At 43.6% G+C, this 24,963-nt stretch overlaps 1 protein-coding gene across 5 annotated transcripts in view; it reads right to left on the bottom strand.

Moving 5' to 3' along the window:
- The window catches only part of ASTN2 (astrotactin 2), an 800,009-nt gene that overhangs the window by 123,669 nt on the left and 651,377 nt on the right, over nucleotides 1–24,963 (bottom strand). For all 5 annotated transcript variants that reach the window (XM_074362105.1, XM_074362106.1, XM_074362104.1 and 2 more), the window contains 2 exons: nucleotides 15,891–16,024; nucleotides 14,204–14,352 (listed from right to left, as the gene is read on the bottom strand). In XM_074362105.1, coding sequence (XP_074218206.1) covers nucleotides 14,204–14,352; nucleotides 15,891–16,024 — 283 coding nt within the window. The remainder of the gene's footprint in view (nucleotides 1–14,203; nucleotides 14,353–15,890; nucleotides 16,025–24,963) is intronic.

Consider the following 24,963-nt stretch of genomic DNA (forward strand, 5'->3'; position numbering starts at 1 on the left):
AGAAATTCCTTGACTCTGAAATTCAGTCTTTTCATCTGAATTGAAGGGATTGGCTTAACTGATCTGCAAGGATCTTGTACGTATGATATTTTAGGACTCTAGAAGCATATGACCCAGTGGGCTACTTCTGAGCCTCAGATTCTGCTTTTGTGAAAATTAGAATAACAAGAGTAACCTCATCATGCAACTATTTGAATTATATTAAACTCATAGATGACTTTACTACAGCATCTCTACGTTGTTCATTTAGTGGACTCCTTTAATAGTTACCCATTTGGCTTCTACTGCAAACCATACTCTGTGCTAGGAGAGAATGAACAAATGAATTCAGTGATCAACTAGAGAGACACCCTCACAGAGCTAGAAGTCTTGAGGGGCACAGAGTGAACATGCAAAAATTAAAGCAATTTTAGTAAGATATTTCTGTTGTTATTCAACAGTCAGCTCAAACCCCCTGTCCATGTAATGGCAAATAGCAGGAGAAAATATTTCAAGAAATGGTGAATATAAAACTATCAAGGGAAGATGTTCTCTGTCCTTGGACTAAATTAGAGATGACACCTTCAAATACCTACAGGGCAAAGCAGACGATGCAGATTAACGTAGTTGGATGGGTGCCAGACACCCTGGAAAAAGGGGACTAAGGCAAACTAGAGTTTACGTGCGTTCTCTACAGTGGGCAGCTGCTGCTCAACTCTCTCGTCTACTGCTGCCAGGCAGCATACGCGCCCAAGGTTAACAAAAACTGTTCTTTTTCAGCAGAAGCCAGGAATCCAGATTTTTATGTAAAAATCTTCCAGATTTCAAATGACGACAACTTATTCAAATATTAAGAAACACGATGTAGCCACTGGTTTGCTACCTCTAGTTTAAGGCAAACTATTTCAGGTAAGTAAGAGCAAAATGTGTATTTTCAAACATGGTAAGGATAAAAGAAAGAGGATGAGTCATTATTGTATATTCTCTACACACAGGCATCTCACAGACATCACATATCATTCCATTGGTTGCTCACAACAATACTGAGAAATATTGGTGTTTACTTCTGATGTTTTTTTCCTTAGTACAGTCACATGTGGGGAATATGCTTTGGAAAACATGATAAAGACAGATAAGACCCTGGCAGCAAGAGGAAGATTAAATACAGGGACAAGACAAGAGGCAGGGAAGCCCGGTGAGAAAGTTATATTGGAATTATCTAGAGTGATTTTAGTGGGGAAGGAAACAGACAGATTTAAGGAACAATGAAGAAGTAATTAACTAAGATTTTAAAAAGTCAATCAATAATGTCTTAGAGGGAAAATCTACTTCTCTCCCACTTCCCAAGGTTGGATGGAGAAGGGAGAGACCTTACAGCTGTACCCCTTCTCTTATACTCTCTTTTCACCTTCTGGCTATCTCTTTGATGCCTCCTCTCAGCCCCACGTTGGCCACCCCCCCAGGTAGGCAGCAGAAGCTGAGCCTCAGTGCTACTGATGGGGTTACCTAGTCCACCCCTCACTGCCATATGGAATTCTTTCTAAGGGCAATGAAGTTCTGTAGAAAAGACCATTCAGCCTTTCTTCTTGAGCCCCAAATTCAGGGGCTTCTGGCCTCTGGCTGGTATCACACTGGCAGTGAGAAATGGAAAGAAATGTGGATTAAACAGTCAGGAGATCCAAATTCAGTTCTTGATTCCACCCTCCTCAGAAGTTTGACCTTCAACTATCAACTTTACAAGATTGATCTTCAACTTCCTCACCTGTAAATGGAGATAATAGTTCCCTCCCACTAGGAAGGATTAATTTGTGGATAAAATGAGATAATAGATTCAACGGCCCTTCAATTCATCTTCTATAGAGCAGCCAGGGTGATCAAACTTTCATTCTTTAACATGCCTTAAACAACTCGCCATAATCTCACCCCTTCCATAGTCTCTTCTCTTTCATTTCCACAACTCAAAATTTACACTCCAGCACACCAGCCTTTTATACCTCAGGGTCACCGCACATGCTTTCGCCTCTACCTGGAATGCTCTCCATCCTCCCCAACCTCTCCACCTTCACTGCATCTCACCACTTCCTGTTCACACTTCAGGTCTTTACTGGGTGCCCCTATCTGCCTGGCATTTTATCAGGCACTGGGGATAGAGTTATGAAAAAGATGAACATAACTCCACCTTGGAAGAGCTAGTATTCCAGTGAGAAAGGCACATGCTCGACCCTTCTTCCCCCAAATCAAAGATACATTCATTATAATTGCAATAAGTACTACCAAGGCAGTATTAAATGCTAAAAATTCACATAATCAATGAAAGGGCCAAATATAACTAAAGACTCAGATAAGTGACATTTAAGCTGAGACCTAAGTGGGAAAGAAAATTAGTGATATCAAGAGTAGACAGAAGACTGAAGACATAGTAGGCAAGAGCAATTCTTCACAGCCTTACTGGCCACGTCAAATTTTTTTTCATTTAGTTAGAAGGGTTGTAGAAAGCTCTTAAAAGGTATAAATTAGGAGGGTGATACTTATAGATCAGGTATCTATTCATCAACTATTTACTGAGTGCTTATGACATGCCAGGCACTGTGCTAGGTACTGTATTCTGAAGAATAACTCTGGCTTTAGAATGAATAACTGACAGGGAAAGAGAGTGGCTAATGTGAAGACTGATTGGAAGGTGACCACAAGAGATGATGGGTAGTTTAGATTAGGCAATGAGAGTAGGAATAAAGTAGCAGATTCAAGAGATAGAATTATATGTCAATTATATCTCAATAAGTCTGGGAAAACAGATAATGGAGATCGAAGCAAAACCATTTGGTTATAAACTGAATATGAGGATGAACTAGAGAAAAGAGTTAAACTTTGGGATTTTGCTTCAAGGAGCTGAATTTGTAGTGGTACCAGTCAGAGAGAGAGTAAACGAACCCTTGGTCAGGAGCACACTAGTGGAGAGATGGTAACAGGCTCAGTTTCAGTCGCGCTGAGCTTGACCTGCCTGTGAGACGTCAAACTGCAGATGCTTTCCGCCAGTTGGATGTAGACAGAGAGCTGGGAAGAATGAGGTGGAAACGCAAATGTAAAAGCAGTGAATATATTGATTATAACCATGGGAGTGGGTGTGGTAGCCTAGAGAGAGTTTAAACTGGAAAAAAGAAGATGAGACACCCAGATCTAAGGAGCTTTAAGATTTAAAGAGCAGACTGGAGGACCCAGTCTGCAAGGCAGGCTGAGGTGGAGTCAGAGAGCTGGGTGTAAAACCAGGAGTATAGTGTCAAAGAAACCAAGAAAAGCAAAGGTTTCAGAAGAGAATGGTGAAGGCTGCAGAATACTTGAAGATATCAAGTAAGTTTATGACTAAAAAAAGTCATTGGATTAGTAACATGGAAGTTACGGATGTCTGTGGAGAAAAATGTTTCAGTAAATTTGGTGGTAGCAGGAGACAGAGTGGAGAGGGTGAGGGGTGAGTGCGCATTGAAGAAATGAAGTCAGCCACTGCAGAGTCTACTTTCAAAAGTGTGCTCATAAAGAAGAGGAGAGAGATAGTTATAGTGTAAGACGGAGTGTTTTGCTTGCTTTAAGAAGAAAAACATGTGAGCACATTTAAAGGATGGTAAAAATAATCTACTAAGTAAGGGGAGATTGAAAGCCTAGAATATAGGGAGACCGTTGATACGCAAAGTTTCCTAGGGACTTAGTAGGGCACAGGAAACAGGGCAATAGGAGGAAGAAGGGCGCCTCCTACATTGTATCAGGAGGGAAGGGGAAGACAGGCATCAAGAAGCCAGCACACAGATTCAAAATAGTGAAGGAGGGAAGATTACCTACTCCCTATGCTATTTTCTCTGTGAATGAGGAGACACAATCTTTTGCTGAGAGAGGAGGAGGAAGGATAGGGTGTCATGGGTCGAAGGACGATGAAGAAGAAAGTAAATTGACAGAAGTCCAGTAGGATCGCCTGGTAGCATGAAGAGCCTGGCTGGCACTGGTGATTGATAATATACTGGTGCCAATATCCTCAGCTGTGTGCTTTTCTCCAGCCACCTGATGTATGTACTAGCAGAGGAGAAGATGAGAGCTGTTACATGCATCCAGTGCAGGTGTTTGGCCAAGCAGGGCAACTGAAGACCAGAAAGGCAAGAGAGCTGAGGAGGTGGCTGATAACACTGATTCAAATATGAAACCATGAATTCCTCATGGTGTCTTGGTCCAACTGGGTTGTTGCAACAAAATACCATAGACTGGGTGGTGTATCAACAACAGGGATGCTCTTTCTCACAGTTCTGGAGGCTGGGAAGTCCAAGCACAAGAAAGCAATAGATTTGGGGCCCACTTTCCCATAGATGGTCTTCTTCTTGCTATAATTTCACATGGCAGAAGGGGCCAGGGATTTCTCTGGGGTGTCTTTTAAAAGGGCACTGGTCTGAACACCAGAAATTAACACATTGTAAACTGATTATACTTCAGTTAAAAATGGGGGGAGGCACTGATCTAATTCATGAAGGCCCTGCCCTCAGGACCTAATCACTGCCCAAAAGCCCTACCTCTTAACACCATCACCTTGGGGGTTAGGATTTCAACATGTGAATTCTGGGGGGACACAAACATTCAGTCCCTTGCACATGGATAGGGAGATGACTAAAAAAAATTGTGATAGATGGAGATAAAAGTAGAGCAGTGATACCTAGGGACAGGAAGTCCTACTGAGTTAAAAGACAGACATGGTAAGAACGGAAGATCAAAAACCTGAGAAAAGATAATGGTCAGAAAGTGGGATACTGGAGCTAATGATTTTTGATGGGACAGCGTCATGGGAGGACAACTCCACGGTGTGAACTAGCAGTGGGTGGCTGAGGTCGACTGGGGAAAAGTTCACTGGAGATGAGCAGGCTGAGGAAGTGAGAGACTGGGTTGCTGGGCAGGGAATCCAGGAGGACTTGAACACATCTATTGTGATGATACGGGCACAGATGGAGAGAAGGCTCCAAATCAGCAGTTTTAATAGTTAGAGAAACAGTTTCTGTTGAGGCAGGAAGATGAAGGCTGGATTCTATCTGATTTTACCTTTTGGGGAATGACTGCATTTCAGGGTCATAAAACAGGATGGAATAATCCTGACAAAGTCTCTGGATGGGAGGTAGGTATCTACCTACCATAATTCTTCCCTGGCCTGGAAGGAGGTTCTGGAGAGGACAGAGGGAAAGCTAACTTTTCATCGCTTGGCATCTATAATGGGCAGCTGCTACTAAGGTCAGGCATGGTGACAGGTGGCAGCAGGGAGAAAGTGAAACTGGAAAAGCAGTCTTTGCAGCCGGAGGGTGAGCTCCACATGGAGGGCTGAGAGTCTTCAGTAAGGCTTGACCAGTATGATTAATTCCTGGAACCAGAATCTTGAACAGTCACCTCACTTCCTCTGTGTAGCCTTTACTGATGACACTAGACTGAGTTTAGAAGTCCCTAATCTGTGCTCTTATGGTATCTGAATTAACTCATCACCTATCATGCTTAGGGTAATTTCTTGCTAAATTGTACCCATCTCCTAGTAGACGTATAAACTCCATGAGGGCAGGAACCACACCTGCCTTGCTCCTATTCCATGCCCAGCATGTTCTGCTGTGTCTGGACCATAGTAAGAGCTCCATTTATGTGAATGTAATGAATGAGTGTGCTTTGTGAACTGTTTAAAAAAAAAAAAAAAAAGCTCTGTGATTATAGGAGGCAGGCTGGGTGGCATGGAGGAATGGAGAGAATTAAGACCCTCCAAATACCTTTTCCCTTTGGAGGCCCTTGACTTCAGAAACCTCTCACCCAAAGAGCTGCTGGAGTGACAGAAACATTTTCTGAGGACCTAATATCAGTTCCAGATGTTTGCAGTCATGTCGGTTTGTACCTCACCCTGTAAAACATATTTCCCTCACCCCCCTCCACTCTGGCTGAGGGAGTGGGGCCCAGTCTCCAATGACATCACCTCCCTCAAGTTGGTCCAGGGCAGGCAGACGGCAGGCGGGCGAGGGCCCCTCTAGCTTCTCAGACAAAGGGTACGGCTCAGCCGCAGCCTGAGCGGCTTGAGGAGCTATGAGTAATTTCCACGGTATTTCATAAACAGCTTCGATGTAATTGCTGCACCACGGCCGCTGCGCCACTGTCCTCTCAGCTACTGGGGGATGTGGGGCCTCGCTGTCCCTCGCCTTGAGTTGCTCCACACACAAACTCGCCTCCACAACTGCTCCCCTTCACATGAGAAGGTCTCCGGTCTGAGGTCTAAGATGGGATGGTGGGTGTGGTGGGGAGGGGTGTGGGGCCTGACCTTTCAGTCGTGGATTGGACTTACTGGAAACAGGGAGGGAGGGGATGGGGAATGGATTTGAGGGTGGACAGAGATGGCTTATGACCATTCTGGACATTATTCTTGACCCAGATCTAGGTGAAGCTAGGTGAACAGCTCATGCCTAAGGCAGCCTGAAGAGACCAAGACAGGACAAGACAGGCCGAGACAAAGGCAGGAGGAGACATGGAGCAAAACAGACCACAGAGGAGGCAGAGATATATCAAGAGGGGCACACGTAAGGGGAGGGAGAGGGAGGGAGGGAGAGAGAGAGAGGAGAGCTGAGAGCTGGCAGGAGGGGAGCCCTGTGCTGATCAGCTGGGGAGCGGCCCTTCAGGCTCCCAGATGCCAGGACAGAGAGGGGCACTGACCAGCTCCAGATGCTGCTGCCTTCCATGAGGACATGTGGGGGATGGTGGAGAGGGCCTGCTGCCTGTCTGTGGGGGCCAACAGAGCCAACTGGCCTTCCAGCCCTGAACCAAACAAGCTGAAGCTGGGAATCCCACGGTGAGAGAGAGAGGGGTCTCTGATTTCTAAAAGGTTAAAAAATATTCCAGCAGACGACCAAAGAAAATGCAGGGGAGTGTGGCGGGAGATCATGACACTGACTGAGGCCCTTCCCCTTTTCATCTTCCCTTTTCTGAGACTTACCTTGAGGGAGCTGGACTCACTGCTTAAGGTCATTCTACTCTAAAGTTGTGGGTTTCTCAGAAACTGGCATATATGACAGTCTGAAGGGCGACGTTCTCTCCAGCTGCCATCAGGTGGCGAGATACTCCATCCTGCCCAGACACACAGATGCCCTATATCCCCTAATGTCCATCTGCTTCTTGGTTTAGTCTCAACAAGAGCAAAGCTCACCAGAGGTAATCTGGACTGGTGCAAAGATGTTAGGACTTGGCAGGGAGAGCAGGTAAAGAAACCAGAGGCCTCGTTCTAGCACTGACTCCACCACTAACGCGTGTGCGGAACCTCTGGACCACCCCTCTCCCGCCTTCCTCAGCCTTTTTTTCTCCGTAGGTCAAACATGGGATTTGGATTCATTAAATCTGCTTGTGCCTCAGCCCCCCTTCTTATTCCCACCTCCCGCCCCTGCATCTACCCCTGCCCGAGAGGCTGAAACCCATGCCAATTGCTCTGATGAGGCCACGTGGGAGAACCAGACGTCTGTTTTTAATATTGATGACAGATTAGCGTGCGGGGAATTCAGCCACCCCCCAAAACAAGCCCCATTTCTGCTCAAAACAACTGGAACAGGAGGCTAGTTGTGCTTGGCTTTCCCAATAGAGTCCCAGAACCGACAGAGCAATGGTTTCTCTGAAGGAAACAAAGAGGGCGCCAAACCCAGGGGTTGGGGGGGGGGGGCAGGAGAGGGAGACAGGGAGGGAGAGTGAGCATTTCAACAGCTATTTCAAAAGGGTGTTGAACAGATGGCAGTCATAAAGTGTGTGTGCGTGTGTGTGTGTGTGTGAGAGAGAGAGAGAATGTGTGTATGCACGTATATCTGCACACACACGCATCCGTGAGCTTGTGAATAAATAAACAATTACAGCACTGGACTCGGCTGCCAGCAAAAATCCAGAGAGATCAAAGAGAAAGGCCATATTTCCCTATTCTGGCCTCACCTGGCCAAATGTTTGAGTAATCCTAACTCTCTAACAAAACAAGTCTTAAACCTTATTTCTGTTTGTTTTCTTTCTAACGTTGAATTTTCCCTTTTCTTTTTTTAATTCGAGGAAATTAGAAGCAACTAAAATTTATTAGTACCTGCCATGTGCCAGGAACTGTGCTACATTTGACCCTTAAAGTAGCCAGTGAAATAGGTGTAATTTTCTCCATTCCACAGATAGGAACACTGGGATCCAGAAAAGATGCTGACTGGCCCTAGATTTTTTAGGAAGAAGTGGTGAAAACTGAAAGCAGGAGACAGGTTTTCCAAAAAAGCCCATAATCCTTAGTTAGGCTTATATCCTCTTAAGATAAAACTCAATCAAATGGACTAAACTTCATATTTGGTCCAAGTTCACTTTCCAGACAGTTGAGACATGGTAATTGTGGCACGGAGGCAAAGAAATGAGGTTTCTGCTTCAGATTCCACCCCCAACCATCTACAGCATCAATTAATCATGACACATTTTAGAAGTCCTTCTATGTACTCAGCTAGTCTCTAGGACTACATAAGACCACATAAAACCACATAGCACTCAAGGAGTTGATGTCGGAATTGAAAGGTTAACACATGGATATGCCTACCCATATACAATTCAATTCAGTGGACACTGAACATCTACTGTCAGGCACTCTGGGAGGATACCAAGTTATGAAGACATAAGAGTCATCATCTTGCTTCTTTAAAGACAACTGCCCACTAACCCCCCCCCCCAAAAAAAAACCAAGAATTGGATAGTGGAGAGAATGAAAGTCAAGTAGCACAAGGAAGAATTAGAAGAACCTGTAAAGATGGTGGCAGATATGTCATTATCTTCAAACTTCTGAATGGCAGCAGGAAGAAGAAGGGGTAATATCTCTGTGGGGTGCCCCCAGGCCATATAACTAAAAAGAAGCTTTATCTCTACCAAAAAAAAAAAAAAAAAGAGAGAGAGAGAGAGAGAGAAACTCTTGCATCAGGCATCAGAACACTGGTTCCTGGACAATCAGAAGGAAGAATCTTGGATTTCCATTTCCGGTCTAGATAGAGAAAGAGACTATTTACCCTACTGCCTGAAACATTAAGAATTTTTTTTTTTTTAAGAAAAGAGCATAAAACAAGTTTTCAAGCTGGAAATCAGGAAACAAAGGACAGAAATCCTGAAATATGGAAAACGAATTCTGTGAGCCCTAAAGCTTCCCAAGCTTCTGGCCTTTAGAGAGTTTCTCGGTCACAGCAACTTGGCAGATTCCCTGCACTGAAAAGACAGAGTTCTCAGTCCAGGGAGACCAAAGTGACTAGAATTTATAGGGTAGAGTAATTGAGAGGAGACAGCTGTACAGAGAGAAAATCGAAGAGATCTGTGGAAGGTCCCCTTTAAATTCTCAGCAGAGTACTGACCGACGGATACATGTAAGGAGCCTACCAACCCAAGAGGATTAGATAGAACAGTGCCCACTGCTCATACAAGGGCCAGAAATAGTGCCTATTCCTAGCAGCCACACTGGAAAATCTTGTAATTCATGGGCAGGTCATTGTGTAGAACACACAGAAAGGTCCTGCCTCAGCAGTAGGGAATAGTTAGCCCTAGCCTAAACACTGTTCTGATTCTACCTAACAAATCATACAAGCCGGACTCAAAGGAATCAAACTGTTTCCAACTAACTTAACTGTGGCCCAGAAAAGAGTTCAAAAATTTTTATAGGAATATAAAAATATCCAGCACCCAACAAGGAAAGTATCACAATGCCTGGCATTCAATCAAAAATTACCTGGCATGCAAAGAAGAAGGAAAATGCAAGCCATGATGAGGAGAGAAATCAGTCCATTGAAACGGACCCAGGCCTGACACAGACATTAGAATTAGCAAACAAGGGCATTAAAACCATCATTGTAACTATTGCATATAGCAAAAAAGTTAATGCCATATACTAATAAGATCCAACTTGAACTTCTAAAGGTGAAAATTATAATGTCTGTGTTGAAAAAGAAATCACAGCCTAGGATTAACACTAGAGGAGATTTTGCAGAAAGTACTGAAAACATAGCACTAGGAACTATCCAAAATGAAACAAAAAGAAAATGAATAATTTTTAAAAATGAAAAGAGCATCAGTGAAATAAAGAACAATTTCAAGCAGCAGAATGTACATATTAGGTCACCAAAGGAGAAGAAAGGTGGGCAGAAAGAAAAAGAAAATTTTAAATAATGGCCCCCAATTTTCCTGACGGGATAAAAATATAAATGTACAGACCCAAGAAGCTTAGTGGACCCCAAGCACAATGAATAATAAAACTTCTCTAAACCAATAATAAAGAGAAAAATCTTAGAAGCAGCCAGGGGTATGGGGGGAAGGTATGCATGTACAGGGGAACAAAAATAGAAATAAAGACAGATTTTTCAACGCAAATAATGTAAGCATGACAGAGAAGTAACATCTTTAAATTACTAAAAGAAAAAAAATCTGTCAATCTAGAAGACTGTACCCAGCAATCATAGTTTACAAAAAAGCAAAAGCGGGAAGAATTCATCATTAACAGACCTGAAATATAAGAAACAGTAAAAGATATCCTTCAGGCAGAAAAATAATGAAATCAGATGAAAATATGGATGTTTGAAAAAGAATGAAGAACACCAAAAACGTTAAGTACATGAGTAAATATATAAAATTATTCTTATTATTTAAATATGTTTAAAAGATAATTTACTATTTAAGGAAAATGATAATGAATTATGGAACTTATGTATATGAATAAAGTGTGTAACAATGCAGCATAAAGGCTTGAAGAGGAGAAATAAAATTATACTATATAAAGTTCCTATACTGTATATGAAGTGTTATAATAGCACCTAATGGTACACTGTGATATGTTGAAAATGCATATGTAAACCCTAAGTAACCACTAAACTAACACAAGAGAGTTGTAACTAGAAAGTCAACAAAAGAAATAAAATGGAATAATAAAAACACTCAATCTAAAAAAAGATAGAAAAAGAAAGGAAACAAAGAAAGATGGGACAACAGAAAACAAATAGCAAGATGAACCTAACGACAGCAATATCATTTGAAATATAAATGGACTAAACACTTCAATTTAAAGGTAACAATGTCAGATTGGATTTTTAAAAGAAGAAAATATTGAGACCTAAAAATATGCTGGCTGCAAGAAACACATTTTGAATATAAAAGCACAAATAATATAAAAGTAAAAAAATTAAAAATGGTAGATCATCTTAATACTAATCAGAAGAAAGCTGGAGTAGTTCTATTAATATCAGAAAAAGTAGATCTGGGTGCAAAACATGTAACAGGGATACAGACAATCATTTCACAGTGATAAAGGGATCAATTCATCAAGATGTAAAACATTCTAAATAACAGAGCTTCAAAATACATAAAGTAAAAACTGATAGAACTATAACGAGAAACAGATAAATCCACAATCATCTTCAGAGATTTCACTGCCTTTCCCTCAAGTATTGACACAAAAAAGAAGACAGAAAAATAGGAAGGATTTAGAAGACCTGACAACACAATTGACCAATGTGATCTAATTGTCATTTATAGAATACCTCATCCATAAATAGAAGAATGTACTTGATTTTAAACTGGAATCTGAAAACAATGATAGACCATATTCTGTGCCATAAGACCAGTCTCAATAAATTTAAAATGACTAAAGTCATAAAATGTGTATTCTCTGATATGAAAATGAATATATGTATATATACATGCATGACTGGGACATTATGCTGTACACCACAAACTAGTAAATTGTAACCAACTATACTTCAATTTTTTAAAAAAGTATATTCTCTGATACAGCAGAATCAAATTAAAATTCAATTACAGAAAAAATAAATGAAAAATCCTCAACTATATGGAAATTAAGTAAAATGCATCTAAAGAAACCATGGGTCAAATAAGAAAACAAAAGGGAAAATAGGAAGTATTTTGAATTGAAAAGAATATGAAAATCCAATTTATCAAAAATTTGTGGTAAGCCACTAAAGCAATAATTAGAGGAAATACTTACAAGAAAAATCTCAAATCAGCAACTTCAGCTACCACCTTAAAAATCCAGAAAAAGAGGAGCAAACTAAATCCAAAGCCAAAGAAAAAACAAAGATCAGAATAGAAATCAATGAAATAGAAAATAGCAAAAATAGGTGAAATCAAAGCTGACTCTTTGAGAGGACAAATGAATTACATAACCCTCCTTCCAGACTGAGCAGAAAGAGAGAGATGAGAGAAATTACCAATATCAAGACTGAAAGAGGGATACCACTATAAATTCCATAAATACTAAAAGAATAACAACAGAATATCATGAACAACTTTTTACCAGTAAATTTTACAACTTACGTGAAATGGATAAATTCCTTGAAACATACAAATTACCAAAATCACTCAAATAAAAAAATACATAACTTGAGTAGCCCCATGTCTCTCAGAGAATTAAACTGGTAATTAAAACCTTCTTACAAGAAAGGCTCCGAGCCCAGATTATTGCACTGGTGAATTCTACCAAACAATTAAAAAATATATATTACTAATTCCACCCAAGCTCTTTCAGAAGATGAAAAAGGAGAAATATTCTGCAATTTACTTTGAGAGGCCAGAATTATCCTGACAACAAAACAGACAAAAGCATCACAAGAAAACTACAGATCAAAATCCCTCAGGAACATAGATGCCAAAACCAAGCAAAATTTTAACACAAGTCCGACAATATATAAAAAAGATAATGCATCATGACCATGTGAGATTTGTTTATTCCAGGAATGCAAGGTTTTCTTTTAAATCATTTGAAAATCCTTCAATGTAATTTACCACATTAACAAACTAAGAAACATACACTGTATGATCATTTCAATAGACACAGAAAATTCAACATCCATTTTCTAATTAAAACAAAACAAAAACCTCAGCAAACTAGCATTCAGTCTTTTATCACCAAGCATAATCAGTAAAGATGCAGGCATTACGCTGGGAGTAAGACAGCCTGGCCGTGGGACTTGGGAGGGTCACAGGCCTCTCTGGGATTCACTTCCTTGATCTATAAAAGCACGCTTGGTAATCGTTCAGAGACTAATGTTAGCAAAATGGCAGCATAAGAATTTCTAGCACTTGTCTCCCTCTGCATCCTCTCAACCACCTCCATTGAAATATCAATTTCAACAACTATCTGCACAGAAATACCTTCACAAGAACTATGGTTTCTAGGTGAGGGATCTCATAGCACCAGGGTGAGGTACAAAAATAATATAATGTGCTTTGAGGAGGGTAGGAAAGATAGATTTACTTTACTCCCATAACCTCTCCCCCAAGCCTCAGCAGCCCAGGGCAGTGAGAGAGAAACCATCCTGGAAGGAAAGGGAAAAGTGAGCATGCAACTTGCACCCCAGGGCCGACTCCCATGGCTGCACGTGGCTCCCAGCAGGCTTCTGTACAAACCCAGGCCTCTGGTTCATCCCAGGAACTGCCGGCTCAGGAGCCCCAGCAGCTTCCATGGCACCAGACTCCCAGTGGGCTCTCATGAACCCAGGCCCCTTACCCACCCCAGCATCTGCCAGCTCCAAAGGCCCCTGGCTGTCCCTGGGGCCCAGGCTCCCTAGTCCTCCTGGGAACCCAAGTTCTAGGAAATTAGCCTTGAACCCAGGCTTCCAGCTGGGCCCAGCACCAGGCTAACTACTACCAACTCAGGCTTCTGACCCACCCCAGAGGCAGGCTGGTGGCTCCTCTGGTCTCTGGCCCCCGACACCCCAGTACCAGGCCTGCCCTCAGGTCCTGCCTCAAGGCCAGTCCCAGAGACCCAGGCTGCCAGCCTGCCTAGAGCCAGACCAGCACTACGGCAACTATTTCAGCACATCTCACTAGAATAGGCAATTCCTTGAATTTCCTCATCTCGCTCCCAGAGATAATATAGTTACAGGTCAAGGTCTTCAAAAATGCAACATGTAGGCCTTCCCAAGTAGAATTTTTTGAATTAACTAACACTTCAGTATATGGCTTTGAGGATCCAACTTAAGAGAATCAGGAATTTTTCCAAGTACAATTTCCTACCTTCCCCTGCTGAAAATCATACCAGAAAGCACACAGGTGTGGGTACTAGGTGACAATCACTAAACAATGAAACTTCCCAGTTCAGATGACACCAAGCCTCCAAAGGCATTTAGAAAATCCCAGGTTCCCTTCTCTGTCACACCACCTCGGCCAAAGAGGAAGTCATAGGCTTTCTACTTACCCGTGTAGAGGTCTGTATCTGTGTATTCATCCACCTTCTTGTGCTGCAGAATATAGTCAGAGACCTTGGTCCCAATAGCTGGCTGAACATCTACCCACTCCAAGGAGACCACGGTGCTGGAGGGCTCTACAGTTGGGGAGAGCCGCAGCCTACGGGGGTGACAGGGAAGGTTGTTTGTTTGCCAGCCAGTATTGTCTGGGCCCCCAAAGAGTCAGCTTGTGTCAAGATTAAGAGCACAGCATTCAGTGTGGCTTCAAATTTTGATTCAACCCACCACCAATCCCTTATATAGACTCAGGCAATTAATTACACCTCTTTCAGCCTCCGTTTCCTCGTCCATAAGGGGGATAAGAAGAGCTCCCTTTCAGGATCGATGTGGGATCCAGTAAATTAATCTAAGCAGGCAATATGTGCTCAAAGAAAGTTGATTAGCTTTCCATTTATTTAAAATATATTCTCAATGATTCTTCACTGTCAATTAACTTGGCAGTGCCTTCAAACACAGTATCTTCCAACTCGTCTGCCATTCTCTTCAATCCCCAAATTTATCAGCCAACCTTTTAATATCCTTAAATCAATACTCCCTCACAGAGGGCAGGAATCCTGGGGAGTCCTTTTATAAAAAAGTGAGAAATAACAGAATGATTGAAGGTGAGCACTGGGAGGGTCCTCTGAGAGAGGGGAGTTCATCCCCCCATTTCACAGAAGGTGACAGCGAGGCCCAGAAAAGGGAATGATCTGCACAAAGTCACCCGACCAGCTGGGGACCGAACCATGTTGGTGACTTTGCTTGTCCCCAGCCCAGATTCTGGCTCCCTTGCCACTCCATCCACTGTCTCCTCAAGGACTATCTTGCAATGCATCCTCAATACTGGCTCCTGCCCAGATCTCTGCTCCTCACACGGCTCTCCCTCTGAATCACATGTCCCAGTCCTTTACTTCCTCCAATGGTGAATGCCCTGCATCAGGGCTATCCCATGGGCTCTTTCTTTTGCCTGAAACATGACTGTTGCCGTTTCCCGCCTGCCTAGCTCTGACTCTAATTCAGGTCTTCTCAAGAGGCTTCCCAGACTATCTTCCTCTTCTCCAACTAAAGCATCCCCCCCCTTTATTTTCTCCATTAGTGTGTCTTTGTGGGGTTTTTTTTCGTATTTTTATTATTTAACTTTTTGAGCGGTATCACAGTTTCCTGTTTTTGCTTTGACATCTGTCCCCCTCACTAAATGGTCAGCTCCCCAAGTGTCTGTCTTGCTCATCGACAAATTCTCCAGGGTCTGACACACAGCAGGTGTTCAAACATTATCTTTTGAATGAGTGAGTAACATAAAGTTTCTTAGAATAGGTTCTACACTTTCTCTGTCTCAATAGCCGCAGTGGTCAGCACAGGAACTGACAAAGCAACAGTGAGTGCCCGGGAAACCTTTGTTGAGCGGATGAATGAAGTCAGGAAGGACGGATGGTGTGGCATTGCTAAAACAGCATGCACTGCGATTTGAGTGTCTACCCCTGAGCCATGATTCTGTTCTGCTAAAACTCCCTGCTTTCTCAAAGAAGGAGGTAGGGGCCCCCAGAGACTTCAGGGATCTGGTGAAGCACCCTAGGAACAGAAGCCAGCGATGGCCTGGGTTGGCAGGAGAGGACTATGAGTCCATGGGAAGGGGTGGCCAAAGGGGCCATACATACGTACACCGGCTGCGGGAGAGGGCTGCAGTTGGGGAGCCCACTGGCATCAAAGGCACTGAGGTCACACCTGCACCAGTCATCGATCACGTCCCCTTTCCCTGAGCACCAGTAGGAGCTCATCAGTGCACTCTTGAAGGCCTGAAATAAAGGAGGACAAAAGAGATGATGATGACAATGGTGGAGAGATGGAGAGTGAAGGTTCCAATGGCCACGATGGCAGCTGACTCAAGCTCCAGAGTAGCTCTCCTGGGCACAGGACAGCATCTCTTGCCTAAATCCCTAGCATTCTACTACCAGGCTCTTCTACTTGGAGCCATTCTCTCTACCCAGCAGTCAGAATGAACACTGGGAACCCAACCTTGACTTTAAACCTGGAGTCAGGCTCCTCTTCCGGACAGCATAACACACTGGACCACACCTAACCATCACATCACCTTGCCTGTCTCACCCAACAGACTCTGACCCCACCAAGGGCACAGGCCATGACTTAGTCACATGCGTTTTCTCATAGGACTGAGCACACTTATTCAGCCAGTATTTACTGAATAAATGAACAGACACTGAAAACCTGATCATTAGGCCCAGGCTCAGATGTGCTTTATGCTTTTGTCACTCCATTTACACTGACATTTCAAGGCACTGGGGATTCAGAAAGTTTGACAGCTTTTTTCAGACTTAAGGATACCAGATAACATTGATCTCCTCCTCCTTTGCCAGGTAACAGATTCTGCATAGTCTCATGTTTTCTTTAAGGTTTTTTACTTTCTGTGTACTTTTTAAACAAAAGCTTCATAGTGCCTACTATCAAGGACACCTGATTACCCAGGTGTCACTTTTTTCCATCTTATATTATTCAAAAGACAAGTACAGCATGTCTGTGTAAAGTGGGTCTGGGGTCTGCCTTCTTGGCTACAGGACACGGATCTAGAAGGAGAAGGTGTGTATCAAGAATGCGCTTGTGTAAGCCTCCAACTCATTTCTCTCAATGTCTCTGACGAGGAGGCTCCAATTATTCCTGCCGTATGTTCTTACCCATATCCTCTCCAAGGGGACCAACAAATGATCTAATTTCTCCTGAATTAAGAATAGTGACCCAAAGAAATGAAAAAAGAATTATAAGAGCTCATGTTCATGAAGCACCTAATTACACAGTGTAAGGTACTTTAAAGGCATTAAAAAAATGTAATTCTTACAACAGTCCTGAGGACCTTCACTTACAGGTGAGAACTAGCAATCAGAGCAGTGAAGTAATATCCCCAAGACCACACAGCAAGCAAATGATGGAAGCAGAAACCCGACCCAGATCTCTGTGACTCCTAAGCATAGATCTTTTCTATTTAACCATGTAGGACAGTGGGGTTGACCCCATGTAGGGTTGCCAGATTCAGTAAATAAAAATACAAGATGCCCAGTTAAATTCAAATTCCAAATGAACAACTTCTTTTGTTTTAGTATAAACATATCCCATTCAGTGTTTGCATATAAAGTATGTGGGCCAGAGTCTGGTACACAATAATAGCGCTGTTCTCACTAAGCGTCAGAACCTAAGTTGGGAACTAACGTCCGTTCTCCCGCCAGCATCAGAGGGGGGCACTCTCATGAGGGCAGAAACCAGATGGGACGGCATGAGGTCATGCTGACCGACAGACTTTCTTCTCCCTCCATGTGCAGGTTCTCGCTTAAATTAACCTGTACAACTGCTCACGGTTTAAGATTCTGTAGCGTCTCCAGCTAGTGCTGAGGGCTGGCTTAGTTGCCACAGTGGTGAAATGTGGGGCCGTGGGTGAGAGTGGCACAGGTGGCAAGAGACTGCCTCGGAATCCAGCGTGGGGAGGAGGACGGAGAACATCCTGTTTTGCTTGTGTATGTGTTTTTGTTTTTGCGTGAGTGTGAGTGTGTGTGTGTGAGTGTGTGTGTGTGTGTGTGTGTGTGTGTGTGTGTGTGTGTGTGTGTGTGTTGTAATCAACACTGGAGCTTGTGAAAAACAAAACAGGAAATCTCTCTGGACTTTGTTTCACCATCCAAGCAGTTCTTGGGAAGAAATCCTGCCTGTGAGTCTCCACGTCCACTGGCTCTTTCCCAGACCCTGAGGAACAGAATGGGGACTGCGGCAATGGCCAGGCAAACCGTGGACAGAGCACAAACACACCCTGGTAAAAGGCCTACATCAAACACGGAGCCCTCGCAAAGCAGCAGAAGCCAGCGTGTGTCAGCGTCGGTCGAGTCTTTCCTTACGTCTTCAGTCCTTGCAACACTCCATCCCGAATCCAATTAGATCCCAGGGGAGGAGCAGCGTAGAATGTTCCAGCTTCAAGGGATTCTGTAAATCATCTAATCAAATCTGTTTTACAGATGCATATACAGTGGCCCAGAAAGGCTAGCCAGCTGATCCAAGGTGACAGAGCAACTTTGTGATGAAATGACCCCATTCCTCCATTTAATCCTCAAAATCACCCTTTAGATGGGTGTCCTACCCCCATTCACAGACATGTGGACGAGTAGGGATTTGAACTAAAGTCCATCCGAATTCTGGCACCCTTGACTTTCCCAGGTCGCACAGGAACAAGAAATGCCAAGATTTCATCCAAAACATCCTTTTCAGCTGCTCTGCTTGTATCATGTGCTTCTGTGTTGTTTGTGTGTATGTGTGTGTCTGTGTGTTCTCAGAGGAAAACGAAACCTTACACTGGAGGTATTGTTGACTCTTGGCTTTTGAGTAAGTGAAGGGAAGTAAGAAACAAATCTTGCACTTCATACAGGGCTAAGGGCTACATTTGCATGGCCACTGGTTTTCTTAACAAAGAAGGTTTGCATTTCCACTACTAGTAAATGCTTCCAACTTCTGGCTAATTAGCTAGCAAACCAAGCCCGGCAAGAGGAGAAAACAGCCACAAAAATGTTAAGCAACCAAAATAAACTAGGATTTATTCCTGACTCTATGGTTACTTTCCTAATTGAACTTTGCATAAGTCACTCCTCTCTTTAAGCCTCAATTTCTCCAACTGTAAAATGAGGACTCAGAAGTTATATTTCTGAAGGTGTAATTAACATCCTCTGAGAAAGGAGAAACAAGATCCAATCACTAATTCTAAAGGACCCAGTGTCATTAGATGAAGACACACACCATCATAATTAATATAGTTCAAATGCTATGACGTAATACACACAGGTCAGACTGCTAGGCTGTTATCCTAGCTTTGTAGGAGACTAATTCCTGAGCCCATGCTCACCAGGTTTGATGGTCGGAAAGACCAGATTGATGAACTTAGGAAGGACTGAATCTGGCATCGTAGCAGTGCTTGTGCAGAGGCAGAAAGAGTGGTTTATAGCCATCACCTGGGCCTCTCGGATACCTGAGCCATCTGCCATTCAGTCACCAGCACACCCCCTAGCAGTGGCTATAGGAGATGCCAATCATTCATTGCCCTGTTACAGGAGTTGGAGACCAGGGGCTAGAGTACTCACGGGGGGTGGGGGTGGGGGTGGGCGGGTGGCAATTCTGGTCTGTCCTGACAGTGAGGGGATTAACTGGTCGTCTTGTTACAAATCAATGAGTGCATAATTAAGCAGCATGCGTGAGAAGACATTTGGGAAGAAAAGTGGGTAATGTTGGTTGATTTAAGTCTTCTTATTCCCCAACAGAGCAGGCAGGCAGGTATGTTGACTTTAAAACACGACCTTAAGTATCTTTGACATTTCCCTCATCAAGAAGTGGGATCTAGGTTCTCTCCCCTTGAGCCTGAGCTCCACGGTGGCTTGACCAAAACTAGTACTTCTGCTTCACTTTCCAGGTCCAGGCCGTAAGAGTCTGGCAGCTTCCACATCATGTCTCTTGGGATGCTCACTCTCAGAGCCCAACCACCATGCTGTGAGGAAGCCCAGACCACATGGAGGCTACATGGAGGCATTCCAGTCTATAGACCCAGCTGAGGTCTCAGCCAACGGCCAGGGTCATCTGCCAGATGGGTGAGCCACAGACATCCGCTGACCACAGCCACATGAGAGAACCAAGTAAGAAATGCCCAGCTCAGCCCAGTCACCTCCAGAACCATGAGAGACAATAATAAAACGATGCTCCTTTTAAGCCACCCATTTTGGGGATGACATAGGAATAAACAACTGGAACAGCAGGTTAATGCACGTCTGAATAATCCTGCAAGATTACTTAGAGGATTACTTAGAGGATGTAGCAACTAGGGAGCAGCTGAACAAAAGGAAGCAGAAATCTTAAACTACATACTCGTCCCAGGAGCTAGCGGGCTCTGAAGTGCACACACTCATACTCAATTGTCACAGGTGCCTGGCCTTTCAGATCCGAAAGAGTCCTGAAAGGTGAAAGCAGCCCTCACAACTAAGAGACTAAGAGACCCAAAAAGGAAAAGAGACTTGTCTAAGTTTCCACCACAAGAATCTGGCAGGAAATAAACTAAGTTTTTCATATCAACTAACCTTCACTATACAAGGCTGCCTACCTTTGGAACTGGGTCTGAGCCGTTCATTTGTTATGCTGTGAGACAGGAAACAAACACAACAGCAACATTTACTGAGAGTGTGATAAGTATTTTAATACACATTATCTCTTTCAATCTTGTCAAGAGCCCTATGAGGCAGATTCTGCTGTTACCATCCCCATTTTACAGAGGAGGAAACTGAGGTTTGAAGGGTGAAACAGCCTGTTCAAAGTCACCCAGCTAAAAAGCGGTAGAACAAGGAATTGAATGCAGGTCCTTTGGTCCTACCATCATGAACAAGATCCCCACTAATTAGAAGATATTAGTAATAGCACTTAATATTTATTGAGTGCTTATTACAAGCCAAATACTATTCTAAATTCTTTACATGTATTACTCCTCACAACAACCCTAGCCACTTAGAGATATATTAATTCATGTAATTAATGTTCCCAGCAACCTGTGAGGTAGGGATGTTGTTAAGTTCCATTTCACGTTTGTGCCCGAGATCCTAGGGCGAGGAAGTGGCATCGCCAGGATATGAACCCAGGAAGTCTGGCTCTGGAGCCCGTGCTCTGAAATGTAAAGCCTCCAAACACACAATCTGACAGAGACAAGCCATTTTTTAAATATGTTATTTATAGTCCTGATTCCCACCCCTCCCCCTCCCCCTTTAGTATATATTGAGATTTTTCATTGTACTGATGGGAACGGAACAGTGAAAATGCCACAGATAACTGCCATTTACATTTAAGTCACATGTCTGCAATTTCATCTGGTTCAATGTAAGAGAAGCCACAGGAGTGAAAAAAGCCTCACAGGACAAGGATAGAGAACACGAAAGGAGTAGAAAGTGCCTTGGACAGAAGAGTCCCAGGAACCTCTAACATTTTCTGACTAATGTGCTGTGTGACCTCACAAGTCATTTACCCTCTCTGGACCTTACTGCCATCTGCATTTTCTTCAACTTGGACATACACTCCACAGCATTGCCGGTTCTAATCATTTTCTGATTTTGCTTTCTTCTCAAAGCTGCTCACAATTTTCCAATCCCCTTTAAAATTTTCATCCTACACGGGATCCTTTGAAAATTCATGCCTGTAGACAAAACTATGTGAACAGTAAAAGAATCAGCGGTTGGCAGGGGTTGGGGGGAAGGGAACAATGAATCTGGAGCAAGGAGGATTTTAGGACGGTGAACCTATTCTGTATGATACTGTCATGGTGGATACATGTCATTACACGTTTGTCAAAATTCACAGAGTGCACACCAGGAGTGAACCTTCAGGTAAACCCTGGACTTCTGGTGATGATGTGCCAGTGTCGATTCATCAGTCGTAACAAATGCCCTAGTGTGGTGAGCGATGATGAGGGTGGGGAAGACTGCGTGGCGGGGGTGGGGGGACAGGGGCTATATGGGGACTCTGCGCTTGATACTGAGGATTGTGCTGGGAACTTAAAACTACTCTAGAAAAATTACGTCTCTTTTAAAAACTCCTCCCAGCTAACATCCTCTCTGCAGAGGAGGCCCCACACACAATGAGCGTGCTGTTGACGGTTTCTGAGGAGCGAGAGTAAGAAGAGGCATTTCTTTATTCTAGGTCTGGCGCTGGGGCATCTGTCTCTCAGCTCCTGTCAGGCTCCCAGTGACCTGTGGGTGCAGCAGCTCTTACTGTCCCAGTAATCCTTACAGAGAGCAAGGGTGGGGTCAGAGGAGTGATACCAGCCCGGGTCCCCCAGACAGAAAGCAGTGGAGCAGATCGTCTCGAACTCGGAATCCCAAGCTCTGCCCGCTGACCTCCCTTACCCTACCCCTCACTCTCAGCTCCTGCGTCAGATCCCCCCACTCACAAGGCCACACAGAAAGAGACACTGATAAGCAAGGACCCACTTCCTATATGAGAATTTGCACAGCTCAATTTATGGCTCTATAAATCACGGGAACGACACCTAATTTCCCCTGTCAGGATAAACTTCGCTTTTCAAGCCATTCTCCCCTGAATGATGAGAGCCCGACAGAACAGCTTGTTAATCTGGGCAACAGGGGGAAGATGCTTAGAGTCAGCCAGACTCTTTCTTGCCACACTTACCTCTGTTAATGAAAAAATATTAAAGAAATAAATACACAACCCACTGAAAGGCTTCTGCACGGGGCTCTGTCAGCTGTTTTCCAAGATGTGCAGAGACAAGATGATGGGGTTATATGATCCCCAGGCAAGGAGTTATTTTTCTCGTCAGTTCACTCTGTATTTCAGCTCCCATCCACCTTATGTAGAGGATGGAGAGCTGGGTTTTAAAGCATTAAAAATGACAGTGAGTATTTTTGAGCATACCTATATGCCAGACACAGGGCTCGGTGTTTGCCACAAAGTCATTTCACTTGCACAATGCCACAAACTGGGTACTTCCATCACTCCCATTATACAGAGGGTGAGACTGAGGCCCCAGGGAGTCTGGGTTCCTGTCCTGTGTCACATAGCCAATATGTGGCAGAGCAAAATTCAAACTCAAGAGCCTCAAATTCCAAAGCCTAAATGTTTCACCACTATGAGCTTATTTATTCTTCATAATAAACCCAGGTATCAGGTTGCATTGTCTCCATGCAATCTTTGAAAAAATTGAACCTTTAAAAAGTTTGGGGCTCAAGTGATCAAGTGACTTGAACAATGTCACTAATCTAGGATGATTCAGATTTAGGATTCAAACACAGAGCTGATTCCAAAGACTGATTCATTGGAAGTATTTTTCCCAAATACCAAAGACAGTATTTTTTTCTAAACACTGACTTATTTTTCCTAAATACTAAATACTGAAGAAGCAGGAGTTGAGGTGCATGCATATTCTCAGGAGGAGACAGGGTGACCAGTCAACCAAATCCTCATGGGCCAGAACAACACTCCAAAGTTGTTTCCAGGGACATGAGTTCAATAGGATATTTACTGACTTTGAGTTTAAAAAAAAAAAAAAAAAAAAAAAGGAGGTGGTGGGGGAAGTCGTCTCTGAGGTCAAATAAGTTTGGAAAAGACTAGATCAAAGAAAATCAAATAGATTGTTCTACACAGAATTTTTCAGAGCCACACATATGCTAATGGTCACTGGGAAGCCCTAAGAAGGGAATGTATAAAATGCAGCATTTCCCAAACATATTTGTCCATGGAGCTTTTTTGGTTCTCTGCACGGCATCTGAGGATCTGGCGCCCTGCAGAGTCGTTTCCGTGTGACGCTAATCTACGTTCTGAACTGGACACAAAGCCCTCGGCCAGCCAAGAGCTCCTCAGGAAGCTCACCCCGGCTCCGTCGGTAACTGCGCAACTTTGGCCAAGTCAGTCTCCCTTTCTGATTATCTCATCTATAAAATAAGGGTTTCGGTGTTCTTATGTCAGAGGCCCCGAACTTCCTCCGACACACGAGTGCGAGAAGTATGTGTGGCTCCCACGGACACTGGTCCAACTCAGGCACCCAGCTCAGGCCCCGGGCCACTCTGAGGGCCTGAGCCCACTCCTACTGGCCTCTCTGGCCGCAGATCCTGCCACACCCTGCTCGACGGCTGTGGGGGTGTCTGGATGGCCTTGTGCTGCTGTCAGGCTCCCCCAAATCTCTGCTTCTTCTGCCAGCATCACCTCCTGCCACCAAGTTTTTCATACTCTATTCTCCAGCTATGCTCGTCTCATCTCTTGATTTTTACATGCTATTTCCATTCCTTGGAACACTCTTACCCCATCCAGTAATTTCCTCCATTGACTAACCCATCAGCTTTCAGCTTAGAAACCACCTCTTGCAGGCAGCACTCCCTGCCTGACCCTCCCACAACTGGGATAGACCCCTTCTTTCATAACACATCTCTTCCTACCTTCTATCATAAAACGTATTTTACTGTGTTATATTTCATAGTCTATTTCATTACCTGTCTGTCTCTCCTAATAGGCTCTGTACAAATTGAGGTTGGAGTCCTGTCTGCTTTGTTTACTGTTTAATCCCTGGGCCCTGACCTACAGTAGGAGCTCAGTAATTGATTTATAAATTGGTATACCATAAATTAATTAATGTTAAGAACATGAATCCTGTCACACCTTTCTCCCTTTGCCTCCTACTCGCCTTGGCTTGGAAGATTTCTCCTCTGTCTGGGACCAGAGAGAAATTCTGCACTCTTAACCTCTGCATACTCCTACCAGATGCTAACTTCACCCCTGAGACCAGCCCAGGAGATCTAAGAGCCAAGACTCTTGACATAAAAATCTTCTACATCTTCCAGTAAAATATGGAAGGGCTTTTTGAGCTTTTGGTACAAAGCATCCCAAATATCAGAAGGGACAAGTGCAAAATTACTTTGAAGTCTCTTTCTTAAATATTTATGCAAATTACATATTCTACTCCACAATAAACTCTGGCTGGCTTTAACATTGAAACAATGGAGTTTTTCCCAAAGTGTTTCTCACAGTGTGATCCCTGGACCTCTTGTCTCATTAATGACCTGAAGCGCTTGTTAGAAATTCAGATTCCCAGGCTAAACTCATAACCACTGAATCAGAATCTTGGGGAGAAGGACCCCAGCACTTGTGATTGAAAATATTCCCAGGTGACGCCTAGGTACTATTAAGTCCGAGAATCTCCAGTCTCTTTATCTTG

This window comes from Camelus bactrianus, chromosome 4 (assembly GCF_048773025.1).
Source record: "Camelus bactrianus isolate YW-2024 breed Bactrian camel chromosome 4, ASM4877302v1, whole genome shotgun sequence".
Lineage (NCBI taxonomy): Eukaryota > Metazoa > Chordata > Mammalia > Artiodactyla > Camelidae > Camelus > Camelus bactrianus.